General features: G+C 40.8%; 2 protein-coding genes across 2 annotated transcripts; one reads left to right on the top strand and one right to left on the bottom strand.

Annotated features, from left to right (window-relative positions):
• Positions 1–1521: 1521 nt before the first annotated feature.
• LOC123960854 (TBC1 domain family member 10A-like) lies at positions 1522–12634 on the top strand. The gene is made up of 10 exons (XM_046035840.1): positions 1522–1995; positions 3037–4038; positions 4771–4870; positions 4974–5081; positions 5958–6064; positions 6573–6687; positions 7878–7943; positions 8025–8214; positions 8482–8636; positions 8798–12634. Exons 2-10 carry the CDS (start codon positions 3056–3058, stop codon positions 9725–9727), a joined length of 2754 nt encoding a protein of 917 aa, XP_045891796.1. The 5' UTR covers positions 1522–1995; positions 3037–3055; the 3' UTR covers positions 9728–12634.
• A 384-nt stretch (positions 12635–13018) lies between these two features.
• mylpfa (myosin light chain, phosphorylatable, fast skeletal muscle a) lies at positions 13019–17921 on the bottom strand. The gene is made up of 7 exons (XM_046035854.1): positions 17892–17921; positions 17012–17110; positions 15703–15778; positions 15492–15596; positions 14778–14856; positions 14523–14571; positions 13019–13898 (listed from the first exon to the last, which is right to left on the bottom strand). Exons 1-7 carry the CDS (start codon positions 17892–17894, stop codon positions 13797–13799), a joined length of 513 nt encoding a protein of 170 aa, XP_045891810.1. The 5' UTR covers positions 17895–17921; the 3' UTR covers positions 13019–13796.
• Positions 17922–18793: the final 872 nt, after the last annotated feature.

The following is an 18793-nucleotide window of genomic DNA, read 5'->3' on the forward strand; positions in this document are numbered from 1 at the left end:
TGCGGTTTGGAATCTCACTTAAAATGGCCGAATACCCTGTGCAGTCCACTTAGCAGGGAACTACAGGGCGATCGGAACGCACCCAGGGGGTAACAGGCTAGGGAATGCATTATGACTTTTTTCCCTTTAACACCCTACTCTTTGCACATCAGGACTACCAGGGCACTTGAACATATTGTATGTGAACACTTGAATATACTGTATCTGGTTATTAAACTGGGACTCTTATTACTTATTATTCTAATCACTTCAGATTCAGAATCAGAAAGAGCTTTATTGCCAAGTACTGTTTTACACTTACGAGGAATTTGCTTTATTCATAAGGTGCTACATGTAGACAAACATACAGTTGACATACATAACTATAGAAATATATAAATATGGAATAAACAAATGCAATTTATATGAGAATAATAAAATAATTTAAAAAATAATACGACTATTTGGAGAGAAAGAAAAAGGTGGTGGATATTTACATGTGCATTACTCCAGTTTGTGTTGTGCAGATGTATTGCAACAGAAGATAATATTGTGTACATAAATATATAAATGGACAAAATATAAAAATATAGAACAACAATGATTAACAAATAACAACAAATAGGCCTATGTGCAATTTGCTCCTTGTGTTATCTGCGCTCAGCTACACTTCACTGTAACTGGCTGGTTCAAGCAACCCTTTGACTCTTTGCATTGTGTGTAGAATGATGAGTACAGAGCGCGTTTATCTCTAAATGCAGCCGTTTATTATCTGAACAGGAGCAGAACATGTCAGTCATACAGTTGGCTGCTTTAGGCAGCTAACACTACAAAACAAGTAATTTTACCACACATGCTAGCTAGTTTAGAAATGCATTTTGTCATTACTTAAACACTATAGCACTTAAAAAGTACAACAACCCACTCATCAACCTTTCCATACATATCAGTGCACATGTGTTCATGTAGTTCTGACCTACATGAACATAATAAACATAATAAACAAGATCTGTACACAGTACTGCACTCTTTCTATTTATCTATGTCAATGAAATGTCGTGATAGAGGAAAAAACTTGTGTGTGCGTCTGTTTACCACATGTAGGCTTTTTTTTGGTGGATCACCACAAACCTGAATTTTCAAGGTCTTTTTACAAATTGTAATTAAAGGTTATTGCTCCATCTACTGGTGCAACGAAACATATCACTAAAAGTGAAAAACACTGAGTTCACCGATATGTTTTTTTATTATTATGGTGTATTTTATTTATTCACCCGCCTCCCATCGTTGTTATAACTTGGTAAATGTATTTGGGTGTTTTTTTTCTCGGTTTTAAGTAGCTTTTTTTCCTTTAAAAATAAACACATTTTATTATAAGACGCACTGTAATGAATGTGTGTGATAAAATTAAATGGGGAGGAAAGAAAGTCATGAAGCATTATTGCAGAGTGCACTAATGCATTACTAGTGTTACAAGTGTACAGTGTTATCACAGCATATTTCTGCGGTGGAAGGGAGGCTCCTGTGCGGGTGCGTGAGCTTGACGACATTGACGGGAACACGCACGTAACTTAGCTGTCAGTAGGAAATGCGGGCTGCGGGTGTTGGATCCGTTCCTGCCGCTGCGCTTGGATAAATTAAAACAAAGAATGTACTTTTTCTTTTAGAATGAAAACGGTTACTTAGAAGGTTACTTGAATTTTGTGAGAATAATCGCTGCAGGTCTAACCGATGTAACCGAAACATTCAGCTAGCTAGCTAGGCTAACAGACTGATGCTAAGAGTTAACATTAGGCTAAGCTAACTTAGCTAGCTGATAACTTAGCTAGCTAGCTTGCCGATTGCAGGGACGTTTGCTCTTCCAGGTCCTCACCCAGTTCAGCGGTTCCAGCCCCGGTGTCGCTTTTTTTGTTTTCATTTTACAGAGGTGGTTTGCGGAACCGGAGCTGTGGCGGGGGGGCGTGCGAACCCCCTGGCTATCCAGGCGGACGGGTCGCAGTGACAAGCCGGTGGTGGGTGAGTTGAACAACGGAGTTGAAGTTGTGCAGTTGACCGGGGCAGCGGGGGTGGACAAGGCCGTGGACGCTGTTCGGCCAGGGCCTGGCAAGCTGGGAGGGTGTAGACTATTAGTAAACCATTGCTCCTGTGTCTGAATCGGGAAGTTGAGTCGCTTCGAGAGAGGCCTCCAGAGAGGATATGGCAAAAAGTGGTGTTATTAGCTGCTAGCATGTAACCGATAGCGGTTTGGAACCAGCACCACAGACATTAAGTTAACCTGATTCGTCAGCAAAATACTGGATCTCTGTGGATGCTGTGTTGATAACGTTAAAAGCCAGTGTCATAGTACATCTGTAGAAGAAACTGTTAAGTAATAATAATGTCTCTCTGTCACTCTGACTAGCCCAATAATAAAGTCAAATCGTGGAAAAATGAAATATTATAGTGGCTGTAACGTAAGATTTTTTTTGTGGCTTGGTGTTTGCTGAGAGCTGAGTGGTAACGTTACGCTTTCATGAGCTTTTCTGAAATGTTAAAGTAGCTGAAATACGCATACGTTATATACTATCTTCAAGTACTTTTACAGTATGACACAGGCTTCTTGCAAAAGAGCAAATATAGCTTGAGACATTTATTGCTGTAAATATTATTTATACCAAATATCACATTTTGGTATAAATAATTTGGTATCTGAACGTGGATTGGGGTTTGTAAAAACTGCATGTTTATGTCTGCAGTGTCTCCCAAGAATTTCCGTGATTTCAAACTATAGTTAACTACTTTGGTTGTTTTTCCGATCTAATTATCTGGTGCAGTTTCTTAGAAGAAATTAACTCTGTGTTCATGCTTCATAAAAAATGTCTATAAGTCAGTTTTTTATGGATAGCTTTTCTTATCTTTTGTGTCAAAGTTGATCTTTAAAGTTGCCAGGACTTGTTGCTAAGAAGATTAGCATCTCTAGCCTCTATAAATATGTTAAATACATTGTATATGATCTAAACATTTGCAGGTTTTGGCAAAATAACACTCACCTTCATCATTTTCTCTCTATTTGCAAAGGAGAGATCAGAGTGGAACCATGGCCGAACTCTCCACCCTATCCCCGTCGCCACCTACATTGGGTGATCCTCATGCAGCTCCATCCATCCCTCTGTCCTCATCAGCCCTCCCTGCTACCAACAACCCTGCTCCAGAGTCTGCCAGGGAGGTACACATGCCCAAGTCTTCCCTCTACAATGACAAAGCTTTAACTGGAAACACCACTGCAGCACAGTCTGGGGGTTCATCTTTGACTCCCCACCCACCCTTGAGTCCTCCCAAACTCATTGCTCAGACTACTCTCACATTGTTGGTACATGATGCTGTTCCTCAGGGAGAGGAATCAGCAGGGAAAGATGCAGAGATTGTTATTAAGCAGGAGACTATAACCAGAGACCCAGCAGCTGCAGAGCTCTTGAATACTAAAACAGAAACCCCAGTACTGTCAAGTGACCCATCACCTCAGAGTGAAGTGCAACATGCATCCCCCTCTCCTGATCTCAACCATGGTCCTAATCTCTACCCCAATGTGCACGTCACCCACAATCCAAATCCTGTCATGGATGACGGTCAACTTACAGCATACCAACCCCAAGCCGCTACAGCTTCCAATTTCACACCTGCTCCTCCTGCATCCACTGATGTGGCAGCATCAGCATCGGCTGAAGAGGAGACACCACAGCCACTTCAACAAGCACAAAGTCAGCCTCCTCCGCTCTCCCCAAAGCCTGACAATGAAGCAAGGAAAGCAGAACTGCCCTGCACCCCTACCAGAACCGAACACCCCAGTCCTACTATCCCACTGATCCACGAGCCTGCCTTCCCGATACCCAAACCCCGGCCGGCCCCTGACACCCTCAGCTACCTAGAGTCAGCCAGCCTGATGTCTGGGACATTGGAGTCTCTATCTGGGCTGGGAGAAGATGGCAGCTCTGTGGGCTCAGACTCTGAGATCAATGGCCTGACTGTCAGACGCACTGATAAATATGGCTTCCTAGGTGGGACTCAGTACAGTGAATCAGGGTAAGTGTAAGGACATTAACTAATGATTCACTCTCACAGTCACTTTGGAAAATATTGATCATGTGCACTGTGTGATTTCATTATGTCTAAGTCTAAGATAATCTGAAATTAGAGACTCATATTCAGTATGGCTGTTAAAAATAACGCACTTCTCTTTTTTGTACGCTAAGGTTCCATGTAGACACTTCACTATTTGCAATAGAAGACGTCATTATTAGATTATGCCCAGAAAACTGGTTTACACAGATAGATTTAAATCCTGCTTGTCTATCTTCCTTTTAATCGGCCTCTTTTTTTCTGCTGCTCTGTCCATCCGTTATCTCCCTTTGGTCTGACTCAGATAATGCTGCGAGCATTTTTGTGAGTCAGTATGTACTGACTATGTGTCTCTGAGTTATTACCACTCACACCCATCTGCTCTCTTCCTCTATTTTTTTTGTCAGATTTGCTTCTACTTTTCTGACAAGCTAATTGCTCTTCCACTGTTGAATGATTAAAATGTAATTGATTTACATTCATTAGTGGCAGTGCATTCTGGTCAATGATAAGGATGTCTTGTATCTGAGCAATTCAACGTAATGTTTTGTGTAGGTAATTTATTTGTGCCATTAGATTCGAGTTAGAAATCTCTGAACATTATCATTCATCATCAATCATATGCAATATTTAGGTGTATGAAAAGAAAAAGAGTACTTCCCACTTCTGTCAGTGATTAATTTTTCACTATTACAGTGAAAAAGAAATTCGAGTTGAAGTCGCAAGACAGAGAGAGGTAAAATGGCTTGATATGTTCCACAACTGGGATAAGTGGATCAAACATCGCTTCATGAAGGTTTGCACAACAACTTTTCAAATGTGTTTCAGATATACTTGGATTGTGTGTACTTGGCGTTATGCCATAGCTAATACCCTGTATGTCTGTCTATGCGTTGTAGGTGAAGTTGCGCTGCAGGAAGGGGATTCCATCTTCTCTCAGAGCCAAAGCCTGGCAGCTGCTGTCCAACAGCCAAGAGCTCCTAGATGCCAACCCTGGGAAATTTGATGTATTGTCTTTTTTTTCCTACTTTATTTTTGAATTTAACAGAGAGGCTGAAAAGTATAACAAAACAAATTGATGTGGTCTAAGATGCAGTCACCCGTACACAGGTACAATTCATACACACAGATTCAGGAAGTTGTCCCCTAGTGTTTAAGACAAAGAGGAAGAATGTTTGAAGAAAAAAAAAAACAGTAATCGGTGTACATTTCCTGAAAGTAACAATCACATTTCATCATCCAGGATTTTTCACCCTCGTCTCTGTGTAGTCAAATAGTGTAAGTTATCCTCTCCAGTTGGTTTAAATGTTCAACAGTGTCTCTGAGAAGCGCCATAGTAGAGGAGTTTCTCTTATATTCATTGGTAACATTCTTACTACTTGCAGCCACATCTTCAGTCCTGAAAATGTTTTTTTGGCCAGCCTTCCACAAATGCGGTTAACATGGAAACATGAAAATCTGGTTTGATATTTTTATTCTTCAAGTCTGCTCTCTTAATTCTTAACTTGTTTCTCTCTCTATAAAGTTGGTTGTAGCTGGGTTGAAATTATTTAAGTGAAAAAGCTACAGTATTATTATTGAGTTACTGGCTCAAAGTGAGGACCATTGTGGCTCAGTAGGGCAATTTACAGGGGTGCTAAAGGGGAGCAGGCACAGACCTAACACGCTTTAAGCCTCTTATCTGGACCGGTAATCCTGCCTGTCAGGGCCCTGCATCTGTGTCCATGTGGGGGGTGGTGTCTAGCCTCAGCTGGGTGTGGGTCCCAGCAGTCTGCTTAGTGTTGTTTGTGTTGTCTCTAATCCACTTTGATGGCTAATTTGGAAACTGACTCTGTGAGTCAATGAGAATTGTTCTAAAACTTTTTTTTTTTTTTGTACTGCAGGAGTTGGAGAGAGAGCCGGGAGAAGCTAAATGGCTTGACATTATAGAGAAGGATCTCCATAGACAGTTCCCTTTCCATGAGATGTTTGCTGCCCGTGGTGGTCATGGGTAAAAAAACCAAACAAAAAAACCCCTACACATACCCTCAGTCTGCACACGGAATGCAATCCTCAAATTTTATTTAGTCACGAGAAGACAATGTTTTGATCCTGGACAGATCTTTATCTGGTCAGTATCATAAGTTGGAGTAACAGATTGCGACATACAACCTAAAATTACTAAGATTAGAATAGAGTAAATATATCAAAAATAGAAGAGATAATTCAAAAACCAATGTCATGTGGCAAATGATACCAATAGAGAATATTGAAAATATGGAAATATGAAATCACTTTACATATAAGAATATATTTTCTTTTAGAATATAAGTGACTGAGATGTATCAAGATTATCTTATTGTCGTGTTTTCAGATGAATTTGTCTCTAGTAGGCTATGGACACCCAGATTCCAGTTAGTTTCATTTGCAATGTTCCCTTCATAAGTCAAAGGAAGGTGCATTAACTGGTCAAGTATTTTGGTGGTTTGGCCACTGGATAATTGTGTTTGTTCCTGCAGGCAACAGGATCTGTACCGGATCCTGAAGGCCTATACCATCTATCGGCCTGATGAGGGCTACTGCCAGGCCCAGGCTCCAGTGGCTGCAGTGCTGCTCATGCACATGCCTGCTGAGGTGAGGGGCTGAGCCATTGGGGTACAAGTTCTCACTAGGTGGGGAAATGAAAAAGGTTCATCGGTGTCAGTCCTGTGAATGTAGCCTGCAAACAGCTGTGTCCCAAGTGCCTTAAAACCGTAACAAAACTGGACATCCATGACCAAAATTGGTTAAAAGAAAATGCTGCAATAAATTTGAATTGCTTGTATACATAGCATCACAAATAACCAAATATTAGGCTTGTCTGAACATTTATGAGTTATGCAATGATGTAGTTCTGGCGACCTGTCCAGGGTGTACCCTGCCTTGCGCCCGATGTCAGCTGGGATTGGCTCCAGCCACCCCCGCGACCCTGTACGCAGGATAAGCGGTTGACGATGGATGGATGGATGGATGGATGGCAATGATGTAGTTATCAGAAAAGTAAACAGCATAAGGAAACTAAATCTTTTATGGCTTCGTCGTCGTCATTTCTATGGACACTCTGTATAAGCAAGGCTGCACAGACTATTTAACTTTTTTCAACTCATTTTCAGTTCTTATTTATAAAAGAAACTAAACAACAAATAATATATTATTTATTAAATGAAACAAAAATAATTATAGGTAGTGCTTGTTTAAACATCTAGCTATTTGTACTCAGATGTCAAAAATGGTCTGAAAAATCTACCGAAATGTCTAGAATTGTATTGTGAAATGTATTATGATACAGTCTTGTGTGATCTCAAATGCCCACTGTGTGATTTTACACGAGATAAAATAATTGCCAGCTTGATGTTCGACCAGTGGGCTCACAGGAAGATGAATTAGCATCACAGTGTAGCACATCACAAGATGCAGTTGGTTTTTGTTTAAGCTTTCTGTTCATCCTCAACACATTAATCAAGAGCTAGCTCATGAGAAAAAGAGAGTGGGTGTGCGAGAAAGCGAAACAAAACTGACGTTTTATTTGGTTATTTCAGTGGACGCCTGGTAGCAGCAAGTGTGTATTTATCTACTGAAAGTGTTGTTTCACAGTTTCAAAAGACAGGGAGGCTGAGTATATTCACATAACACTACATCACAACACAGCCTTGCCATCATTTACGTACAACAAACACAAGAAGAAGGAAGAGTGAGAAGATTTTAAAGAGCAAGAAACAAACTACTACTTTCTGATGACATTTAAACCTTATTTGCAGCTGTTATAATTTGGTTCTGTTTCACAGCAAGCTTTTTGGTGCCTCGTCCAGATTTGCGAGAAGTACCTTCCTGGCTACTACAGCGCTGGACTGGTGAGTGAATGAACTAACTGTCTTTGTCAGACCTTCATGTCAAGTTTCTCAGCTTAAAGACTCATGATTTGGGTCTTTTAGGAAGCGATCCAGCTAGATGGCGAGATCTTCTTCTCCCTGTTACGGCGTACTTGTCCCATGGCATACCGTCATCTTAAGAAGTTCAAGATTGACCCGATTCTCTATATGACTGAGTGGTTCATGTGTATCTTCTCACGCACTTTACCATGGGCCAGTGTACTGCGTGTATGGGACATGTTCTTCTGTGAAGGTACCATACATATCCATAAAGTTCAGCCAGCTCTCAGAGCTTTTGTCTGTTTATAACTGAACTGTATACCTACATTTACCTCTTGTTGGGGATGAATTGTAATGACGTTAAAAGAAATTGGATAAAAAAAAAAAAAGTTCTGTCTTAAATTCTGATACTTGCTTGTATACATAGAAATGTTTTCGGCAGATGTTCTAAGTGTGTCAAATTCAGTTTTATTTTTGCTCTGTAGTTTGACAGAAACCTGACTTAAGTCTCTGGTTTTAGGTGTGAAGATAGTGTTTCGTGTGGGCCTGGTGCTGCTGAAGCAAATGCTTGGCTCTGTCGATAAACTTCGGGAACTGCAGGGCATGTATGAAACCATGGAGCGTCTAAGGAACATCTCACCTGATGCTATCAGAGAGGACATATTGGTACACGAGGTGGGTCTCTTTCTCTTGGCCTCATAGACCATGTACATAAACACAACCTGCTTCTGTGTTTACTCAGAGACACGAGTTATGAGTCACTTTGTCCTGTAGTCCCCAGTTTAGTAATCTTCACTTCCTCTGTCTGTCTCGTCCTTGTCTGATGTGTTTTTCAGATTATCACGCTCCCGGTGACGGAAGCCCTCATAGAGAGGGAGTGCAGCGTCCAGGTGAGGAAGTGGAGGGAGTCCAGAGGGGAGCTGACGCACCAGCCAGGCCGCCGCCTCCACGGCACAAGGGCTATCTTCGAGCACAAACGCCGTGCCGCCTCCATCAGCTCTGGTGGCAGCTTCTCTTTCCTGGGAAGCTCAATCCCTCCGCCAGGACCCCTTAGGGCCTCCTCCAGCCTCCTCTCACTCCCTGGCTTCCGCAAGTCCAGGGCTCCCTTCCAGTCCCACCCCAAGAAAGGCTCCTTCTCAGGGCCATCAGGAATGGAGGGCATGCAGTATCAGTCCCCACCTGCAGTAACATCAAGCCCGGTACAAGGCGCCAGCCATAAACCACCCATTCCTCCCGGGGCAGGTCAGAGGCCACCGGCACCCCACATTCAGAGCCCCTTAGTTGGAGCTGCGGCTGGCTCATCACAGGAGCCTGCTCAGGCCTCAGACGTCACCTCAGCACAGGGTCAACCTACTGCTTCAGCCCCAATACAAAGCACAGCACCACCACCCAGCATGCTATCCCCCTCCCCTAAGATCGTCTCTGAGCAAATTACTCCTACTATCCCTTCTCCTACTGCAAACAACGCCCCCCTGCCACCATTTCAAGATTCAAAAAAAGAAGTGCCGCCAGCAGCTGATGCCACAACTGGAGAGGAAGAAGGAAAGAAGAAGAAGAAGAGCAAAGAAGACAAGAAGAAGGAAAAGGAAGATGAGAAGAAAAAACTGAAGGAAAAGAAAGAAAAGGAAAAGGCTGAAAAAGAGAGGCTCCGGAAGGAGAAAGAGAGGCTAGAAAAAGAGAAGAAGAAAGGGGGGAAGAAAAAGGACAAAGGGGGAGGTGAAGCCGAGGACAAAAATGGAGCTACAGCAGCGAGAGATTCGGCCTAGTTTCCCACCCTGTCATTCCAGGATAATGAAAAGGAAGGCCGAACAAAAAAAGAGGTCAGGGGAACAAAAGACCCCCAGAAACAGAAAGAGTGATTAATAAAAAAACTGGATTGGCTTCCTGTATAACGCAACCTTTTGTAGACTTAATGTAGTCCCAGGACTATAATGGAGAAAACTGGATCATGGTTTCGATAGCACCTCGAGGGGATTTTCGCCTCTCGTTCAATGCTTTTTTTTTTTTTTTTTTTCACTGAGTTTTAGTAAGATGGGAAACATTTACTTTTTCAACTGGAGCATGGACTGTGAATCTGAATAACATTTCAGAAGATTACAGTCGTTATCTCTTTTAGTTTTATTAAATTCTTGTTTTATTTTTATTATTTTAATCGGATTGATGGCTGTGGTTAGAGGAACCTTGACTCAAAGGATTGTTGAACTGAAGGTTTGCAGAAATAGTTATGGTGCCATAGATTATGTAAATATAACATCTACAGCACATAGGATCTTGTTAGCGCTCAATATGCCCCATCAGTTCACGTTTGTGGACAGGTTATCTGGAACAAAAAGAAAATAAAACCCTTCACACAGTTGTCTCTGATGCAGGCACTAAAGGCAGAAATGCTAGCAACGTTGTTGAGGATGTATTTATTGTCATGTTAAATGTTGTGAGTGAGGGTGTGCCTTAGTAGTGTAGTGTAATGTGTTATGTTCTGTGCGTGGTGTCCCTGTTTTCAGAATCCCTCTGCCTGCTTTTTAAACCATCATTGAATCGTGTGTGGCTCTCCACCCAATTCTTCTGTCATTGGTATAAATCTGATGGAGGAAATGTACACAGATAAAAAGAGGGAGAAATTTAAAAATACAACCAGACACCATGCACTGGTGGCTGTTTTTTAATGGTCTGTTTATGTGTGTTGTTTTGTCACTGTTTTAATTTCATGCCTCAGTGTAAACTTCTTGTCTGAGATGGATTTTCGCAAAAGGTGGAAACAACATTATTGATTTACTTGTCGAGTGAAAATATGCAGTACCTAGCGGTGACCGCGCAGAAGTCCTGCAGACCAAATGTCCATCTGTAAAATTAGTATTGTTTTGCTTTTGATGAACAAAATCCTACATATGTATTTTATTTAGCCAAATTTCAGTATGGGAAAGAACTTAAGTTCATTAACCCATTAGAATGTGATTTTTAAGTATCTTAAGAGAATGAAGGATGATTTTTGCACTTGTGATTTTTGTCACAAAGCACCACTGAAGTCGACCACTCCGTTAGTGTTGTGACGTAGAAAACGAGGGTCTCAACAGGCCGGTTTCATATTTTGAAATCCATACCTTGAGGACCTATAGGAAGCCACTTGACTGGAGGTGCCAGGTGTGCCAATGTAGCATTAACCTCTGATCTTTGACCGTTGGGCTCTGTTGTATTTATGTACAAAGTGGTTAACTTAATCAAATATAGTATATTATGAATTCTTATTCTTATTATTTTGGATCTGACTATTTTTCTATGTGAGTAAGAGACACCTGGTTGACTGGAACGATGGCCGACTACACACGGTGTAGCTGCAGTGGGATCATAAGTGTTTTTAATGTCTTTTAATTTTTTCTTTGCACGCCAAGTCCTCTGCTTTTACGCAACAAACTCATTGCATGTCTTTGCTATTATTTAAGTTTACTGTTGTTGGTTTGGTCAGCTATAGGTTCACGAGTCTCCAGTTTACTGAAGTGCAGTATTGAAACAGAAAGAGGAAAAATGGGCCTCCGACAGAATAAACGGTGAGATGACTGATTTCGACAGAATTTTTGGGAGTTGAAGGTCTTAATACTACTGTATAAATATACTAAGAGGTGATTTATGAGCTTTCAATAGTTTGTTAATTTGAGATCTTATGTCTGTCTCACTAAGTTGTGTTGTAACATTCATAATGACTTAGACTTATCTCCCTAATCTATTTACACTCAGTGTCCTGTACTGTAAAATATTTATGCATACATTAAAACTGCACTGAACCCCATCAGTATACGATGAATAGTGCCAGGTAGTTAGTGTAAAACCATTTGATGGCAAAAAAAACATTGATGCTCTTTAACTGTACTGTTTTTGTAGTTAAGGATTAGAGGGACTTTCGTGTAATTGTAGCCAACGTGTCCTCCATATTCATGCTTTTCACTTATTTCCGGTCTTTACATGGTTGTCATTTCAATATATAAATATCACACGCTCCCTCCCTCCTCTAATTTGACGCCAGTGCATTTTTGAGGCACAGATTTGTATTGGTGAGGATAAACTTAAACTGAACACATCTATGCAAACCATCATGACTGTTGGTAGTGCGTGGTGATGGCAGCAATGTTTTCACCTCTGATCATGACGATCAGATCGGTGCCATGGAAAGATGAATTTTGTGCTTCAGTAGGTCTTTTTCTGAGCACACTTTGAGGCCCGTGGACTACAATATTTTACGAGCAATATGTCCTCGCAGCTCATGTCTTGATGATAATATCTTTTTTTCAGAGGGCTCGAGATGTCATGATGATCAAATGAATCTCTCGCTAGCTTGTGATTCACTCTGTGGAATCAGCACTCTGCAATATTGATGATAAATTAATTAAATCCATTTCTACTGGTCCTTTGTACATTTCTGCATTGATCCTGAAATTGTCATCCTTGATTACATTTGATTGGGAGTGACCCCACTGATGCAAATATCTAAAGAAGCGTTTCAGCTGTTTTTCTCCCAATACCGTTATGTCTTGTGTGTTCTTAAGTTTACATTTTACACTCTGGCGAAAGTGAAATAAAATCATAGCTAATTGAATTCATTCCTTCAGATCTACAACTGATGTATTTAATTGATGATGATAATGACATTTGTGATGAGTAATAAACCATAATATATTAAATCATCACTTTTTTTTGTCTTTCTTGGTGTTTTTCAAATGCAGATTCTGTTTGTACATGACCATCGTGATAAATGAATTATAGGAGTGATGAAGAATTCCACCTCATTCTTGTTCATGTTGTACGTCTGCTTATGCAGTTTAAAATGTACATAACGAGGGAAAGTCAGCTGTCACTGCTGTAATATAAGTGGTTTGGTTATTTATTTACCATTAGTGCAACAATATATAGTGTGTGCTGATCTGTACAGTATGTATAGTTTGTACATGGAGATGTGAAGAAGCTCCACAAGATGTCACTAGATGTGTAGTCATGAGGGATTTTGCTATTTATTTCACCAGACCTCCCTCGAACCCTGTCCCACAGAGCCACTGAACAAGACACTATTATACAAAAGGAAAGAGATTTTATTCACAGTTTGTCCCTTTTATTCATTACAGAGGAAAGGCGAGGAAGAGCTCAGTCACTGAAGTTGAGACAGCTTATGGAAAAAAAGATGATTTAATGGATGCAGGAAGGAGTGGAGGGAAAGAATCGAAGACTTGAATGTTTTCTTTCGGCCCTTTCTCTCCTCTCCTTCAGCCATTTTTTTTTTTTTTTTAGACTTTTCAAGGAAAATAGTTGTCATCGCTTTAAGGAGGCAACTTTTCCCCTTCTCTAGCCTGCAAATGCTCTCCCTCCTCTCACCTCTTCCACCCAAGAGGACGTCTTCAAAATTTGGAATGATGTCCTCGTGTTTTGTGTGCACTCCCTGTAGTAAACCCGTCTTCTCCTCGCACGTACTGAGGGAAGCAGAAGGACACATTTCATTTCCACAAACACCTCAGAGGCTGAAGTGTCAGGGCAGACAGAGACAGAGGTGAGAGGACAGAAGGTGGTTGCAAGGAAAGAAAAGGTTTTTGAGAAAAGCTTTTGGATGGAAATGATGTTGCAGGATCTTATTTAAGGATTTTATTGAAAATCAATCCTATTCCCCATAAGCAAACATAGACATCCCATGGGCATCCTCATGTGTCAGTGTGACAAGTCTTTGGTTGAACGTGAGCAGCTGAGCACATGGGTTTACACAAAAGGTGAGTGGGGATGGGGGGAAGAAGAGGAAAGAAAATGCAGGGAAGACAGAATAGCAAAGGGATTGTTGTCTTTTTTTGTCTTCTAGCTTTCTCTTTACTCCTCCTTCTCCTCTCCGTGTGTGATGACATAGCAGATGTTCTTGTAGTCTACATTGCCGGCAACATCTGGGGGGAAGGCGGCCCACATGTTCTTAATCTGAGGGAGAAAATGAGGATTGGAAGAATAAAGAATTACCTTTAAAGACACCATACTTAACAAAATAATTAAGATTTTAACTCAGGTTAAAATTTATGGCTTTGCCAACTAATACTCTTGTTTAAATTATACACTTTAAAAAGTCCTAAAAGGAACCTTTCAGTCTTACAATGAATGGTGTAATTAAACAAAATTACATTTTCCCTATGGATTTAGGGGGAGAACCTCACAGATGTGATAAATCACCTTATTTGCAAACAATGATGTCACTATCATATTTGGATCTGGATAGATTTAAGGACAGTATAGACATAAAGGCAGGTGACCAAGAAATGTATTCCCCACTTGAATTCTCTGCTTTCATCATGTTTGGTTTTCCCTGTATTTTGGATTTTGAATCTGTAACAACTGAAAAGTGAAAACAACTAAGAGAAACTAGTCTGAGTTGCACAGACTAAGAATTCTATATTTCTACTATTGTTAAATAAACTCATAAAAGCAAATCTATGTGTTGCTGGTGGATGATTGTCTCCCGCACTGATTACTTGTGCTTCAGGATATGTTGAGTAATAGTGGGCAACGAGCCAGTGTGCCAAAAACATTAGTATTTGTAGGTGATTTTACCTCCTCCGGGGTAAACCTGTCGCACTGAGTGGTCAGGAGCTCCTGAAGGCTAGAATGGGAAAACAGATTTTGGAGGTTAAAATTTTATTTTAACCTTTTTGGACTCGTGTGGTGAACATTGTTTTTTTGTATTATTCTTTACACTTGTTAAAGCACTTTGTAACTTGTTTTTGAAAAGTGCTCTACAAATAAGGATTATTATTATTATTATTATTATTATTATTATTATTAAAATCATTTTTTAAAAGTGCTCACAATTCCTTCTTGATGGATCCAGTACCCTCGGGGTCCAGGACCTTAAAGGCGCTAAGAATAACGTCCTCGGGGTCAGCACCTGGCGAGGACAGGAGGAAGAGGTCAGTTAACCTTTACGCCGTAAGAAGCATTCACAACTTAAACGTAAATGCAACGTAAAAGTAACAATACCACATAATAAAAATACTCCATTATGATATATATTATAAAAGTAAGTAAAAAGTATACATTAATAAAAGTAAGTGTAGATATATAAGCAACAATGTGTACTTAAAGTATGGAAAGTACTTATTACACAGAACAGCATTATCATTCATTATCATATCATATTTATATGTAAGCAGTACGTAAATGTTGTAGTTGGTCAACATGGAGCTAGGTTTTATACACTGTAGGGGAATGCATGTATATAATAAACTCATCATATATTTTGCATATAAAATCTTGATCTGAAAAGTAACTATTACTGTAAATTGACACAGTGGAGCAAGTACAAATGTCCCCTCTGAAATGTAATGGAGTAGAGGTATGAAGTAACATAAAACTTACTTAAGTAAAGTACAAGTACCTTAAAATTGTACAACTTGAGTAGAAGTACTTAATTACTTCCCACCACTGCAACTGAATGCACTACTTCAGTATTGTACTAAAGTAGTGTAAATAGTGTAAAACACACAACAATTTGGGAGTGACAGTTAAAAATTAGATGCCCACCCTTCAGCTTCTCTCCAAACATGGTGAGGAAGACGGTGAAGTTGATGGGGCCGCTGGCCTCCTTGATCATGGCCTCCAGCTCCTCATTCTTCACGTTCAGCTGGCCTGAATAGCCCAAAAATTTGCATTAGTACAAGAGAACATGAAACACATAGTCACACGTACTTTTCCACTGTAGATGTATCATTTATTATTTATTGCCACCACTCACCCATTGAAGCCAGCACGTCCCTCAGGTCATCTTTGCTGATGATACCATCTCTGTTCTGGTCAATGATTGTGAAAGCCTAAACAGAAGAGATACAGATTAGGTTTATTTCTTGAAGGAAGCACTGAGGACAGATCGGGAGAGGGCACGCGAGTTGTGTGGATGGATGAGGGGTGAGGAGACCTCTTTACACTTTTAGAGACTCCTCAGTCAACAGTTAGTCCATTAAAGTAGCAGCTGGCGAGTATCTTTGACACAGTGCTGTACAAATGTTAGAGGATACTGTGCAAGAAAAAAGCTGCACACACATTGTCAGACCTAACTGTAGTGACTGTAGTGACAGTAGTGGGCGGGGGGATCCTTAAGATGGGGAGTCTTTTCTTACATGTTAATCTGGTAAAGTATCATTAGAGAACAGCTGCTGACCCTGTGCAATTCACGTCTATGAAACTTAAGATAACCCCTTGGACTTGAACTTAACAAACACATCCAACTGATATAAACCCCTACATGCCCCACCCCAACCCCCGGCTGCTATCTTTCAAACTGTGCAACGTGCTAAGATCATCCTAATCATCATGTCATACATTCCCTAAGTGGCACTCAAGCAGCCCCTGTATCATTTATCACAGGAGATATGTTTCTTCTATTCGCAGCACATCACACACACCATCATTATCCAATCTCTTGACAGCCCATCCTTATAAAATCCTATCTCCCTGACCTCACTGAACTCCAGCACACGCCTTTCACGCCTCATTTGTACACTTTTTTCTCCTTTTGCCTTTAGGTCTTTCTCTTCTCATCAAATAACTTTTAAAAGTGAACAGTTTGCAATTGAGCACACATAGCAATAAAAGTAAAGTTTTAAAAACATCAAATGTTATATTATCTGTTCTGCATTATAATAAGCGTGGCCTCGGTCCGAGATGTCTGAGTGACAGCTGGGGGTGGTCAAAGGTGAACAAAACGTCGAGAGCCTCAGATGGCGTCAGAAATTTCAGTGCTCCTCCTAATGACATTCTCGCGATTATTAAATTGTCAGGGGAGAAGAGGAGGGCACGCAAAATAGCAACTGACGTGAAAATGGATCTGAGAGCTGCTTAACCAAACTCTAATTTTGGTTACCGTCTACAAGAAATTGATTTGAAAATACACCAGCAGTAATTTAGAATCTGAAATTCTGTCTATCAACTAACCAGAGGCAACGCAGATGTCTAATGCTTCCTAGGCTGCCATTAATGATGTTAATAGTAGAATAAAGGAACTCCTGCAGGGGTGAAGGACAGCTGTGTGGCTGGACAAACCTCACCTCTTTGTACTCCTGAATCTGGCTCTGCTCAAACATAGAGAACACATTGGAGGAGCCGCCTTCTGCTGCTGCTGCCCTCCTCTTGGCCTTCTTTGGTGCCTGGTGGACAAACACATGAGTGAAATCTTAGAGTAAATCAATTAGCTTTTGGCAAAAACTCAAATTGATGCTACTGAGTGCTGTACAGGCAGTGGTTCCCAACAGGTTTGGCTTGTGGTGCCTTACAATTAACCAATGTGAACCTGCATATATTCAACAAAAACTGTAATTTCCCCCTGTGAACTTCTTTAATTTTCATTGTTTAATAGGGATAACTGTTAGAAGCCTTAAAGGGTAAAATTACAAAAACAAAGGTTAGAGAAAAGGTTGAAAAATGTATATAGAGTTTTTTCTTTCGTGTCCCATTGATCAGGTCACAACCCCTCAGATTTATCTGGTCTTGATCCAAAGGATGGGAACTACTGCTCTAGCAGATCAGCAGAAGTTCAGGTGCAGTCCTCAGGTTAGTAAAGACATTTTTGATCTGACTACCAGTCCCTACCACTATCTGTGACATGCATTTGGCTTATGAGTTTTAAAAGAATCCTTTTCCTTAATTTGTCCCTGCAAATATTTGAGTTTGGCATGCAATGCCAGTGCAAGTGCATTATGAAGTGAAGTGCATCACCAAGAACACCTGCAATCATCCAAAAATCCACAAAGAAATGTCCAAAATCACTCGATCTACTGCAAGTGATGACAAATGTTCCCATCTTTTTGTTAATATTAGTTCAAGCTTCGACAAAACGTTCATCGAAAAGTTAATCCAGAGGGTTGTCTTGATTCCCCTGTAGTTATTTCCATCAGCAGAGTGCAGGGATGTGGGAACCCTGGTACTCACCATCTTGAGACGGTATGAGCGGAGGTTAGGATGATCAAGAGGGAGAAGACCTTGTGAAGCCGCGTTATACGTAGCTCCCCGGGGGCTTATATACCCCAACACTGGCCAATCTAACTTTAGCCACAGCCTCAAGTTTGGATGGGATAAAAAAGAGAGGGTGGGTGTTTTGGGGGGTTATGAAGGGGGGTGTGGTGGGGGGGCATGCTCAAGGATGAACTGATGGCAAAAGTGGAGGAGACAGAATGGCGGAACAGTGTATCGCCTTACTAGAGATCAGAAATAGACCCAGGAGTCTTGGAATTAAGTAAACCTGATAGCTGAGGGACCATGCTGCAGGTCTGCAGTCCCACGTGGACTAATAAGGACATTCGGGACATAGAAGTTCGTTGGACCACTGGACACTGTCTCTCCACCCTCCTTCTGTCCACCACCATCTGCCTGCAGAGAGGCACAGCGGCCACTTGCTGACTTTATTTTTGGTTTGTGATGTCCATTGCGATATTACAGACTGGCATACAAGCATTCTATACCCTCAGCAACTGATGCAGCTTTTACCCTGTATGTGCACGACTTGGCTTTCTCATTTTAAGTTGCGACAAAGTACTGATGCTAATGTCAAATTTAGGATTTTCCCACAGACGTTATGATGGAGGGGGCTCGGTAGTAACACCAAATATGTATCATTGCATGAATAGCTGTCAGGTTCATTACCAAATATCTTTATATATCTTTGGACCTTCGTGCTCACACAGTGTAGTACGTATTGCATACAATATATCTCTCCTGTATTCTGATGCATTCATGTAAATGTTTACTGGGCTTTACTTTATTAAGAACATTTATTTACTTGTTCTACTCTATCATGATGAATTGGGTGTATTGACCATACTATATATAGTTGT

The sequence above is a fragment of the Micropterus dolomieu genome, linkage group LG02 (assembly GCF_021292245.1).
Source record: "Micropterus dolomieu isolate WLL.071019.BEF.003 ecotype Adirondacks linkage group LG02, ASM2129224v1, whole genome shotgun sequence".
In the NCBI taxonomy this organism is placed as follows: Eukaryota; Metazoa; Chordata; class Actinopteri; order Centrarchiformes; family Centrarchidae; genus Micropterus; species Micropterus dolomieu.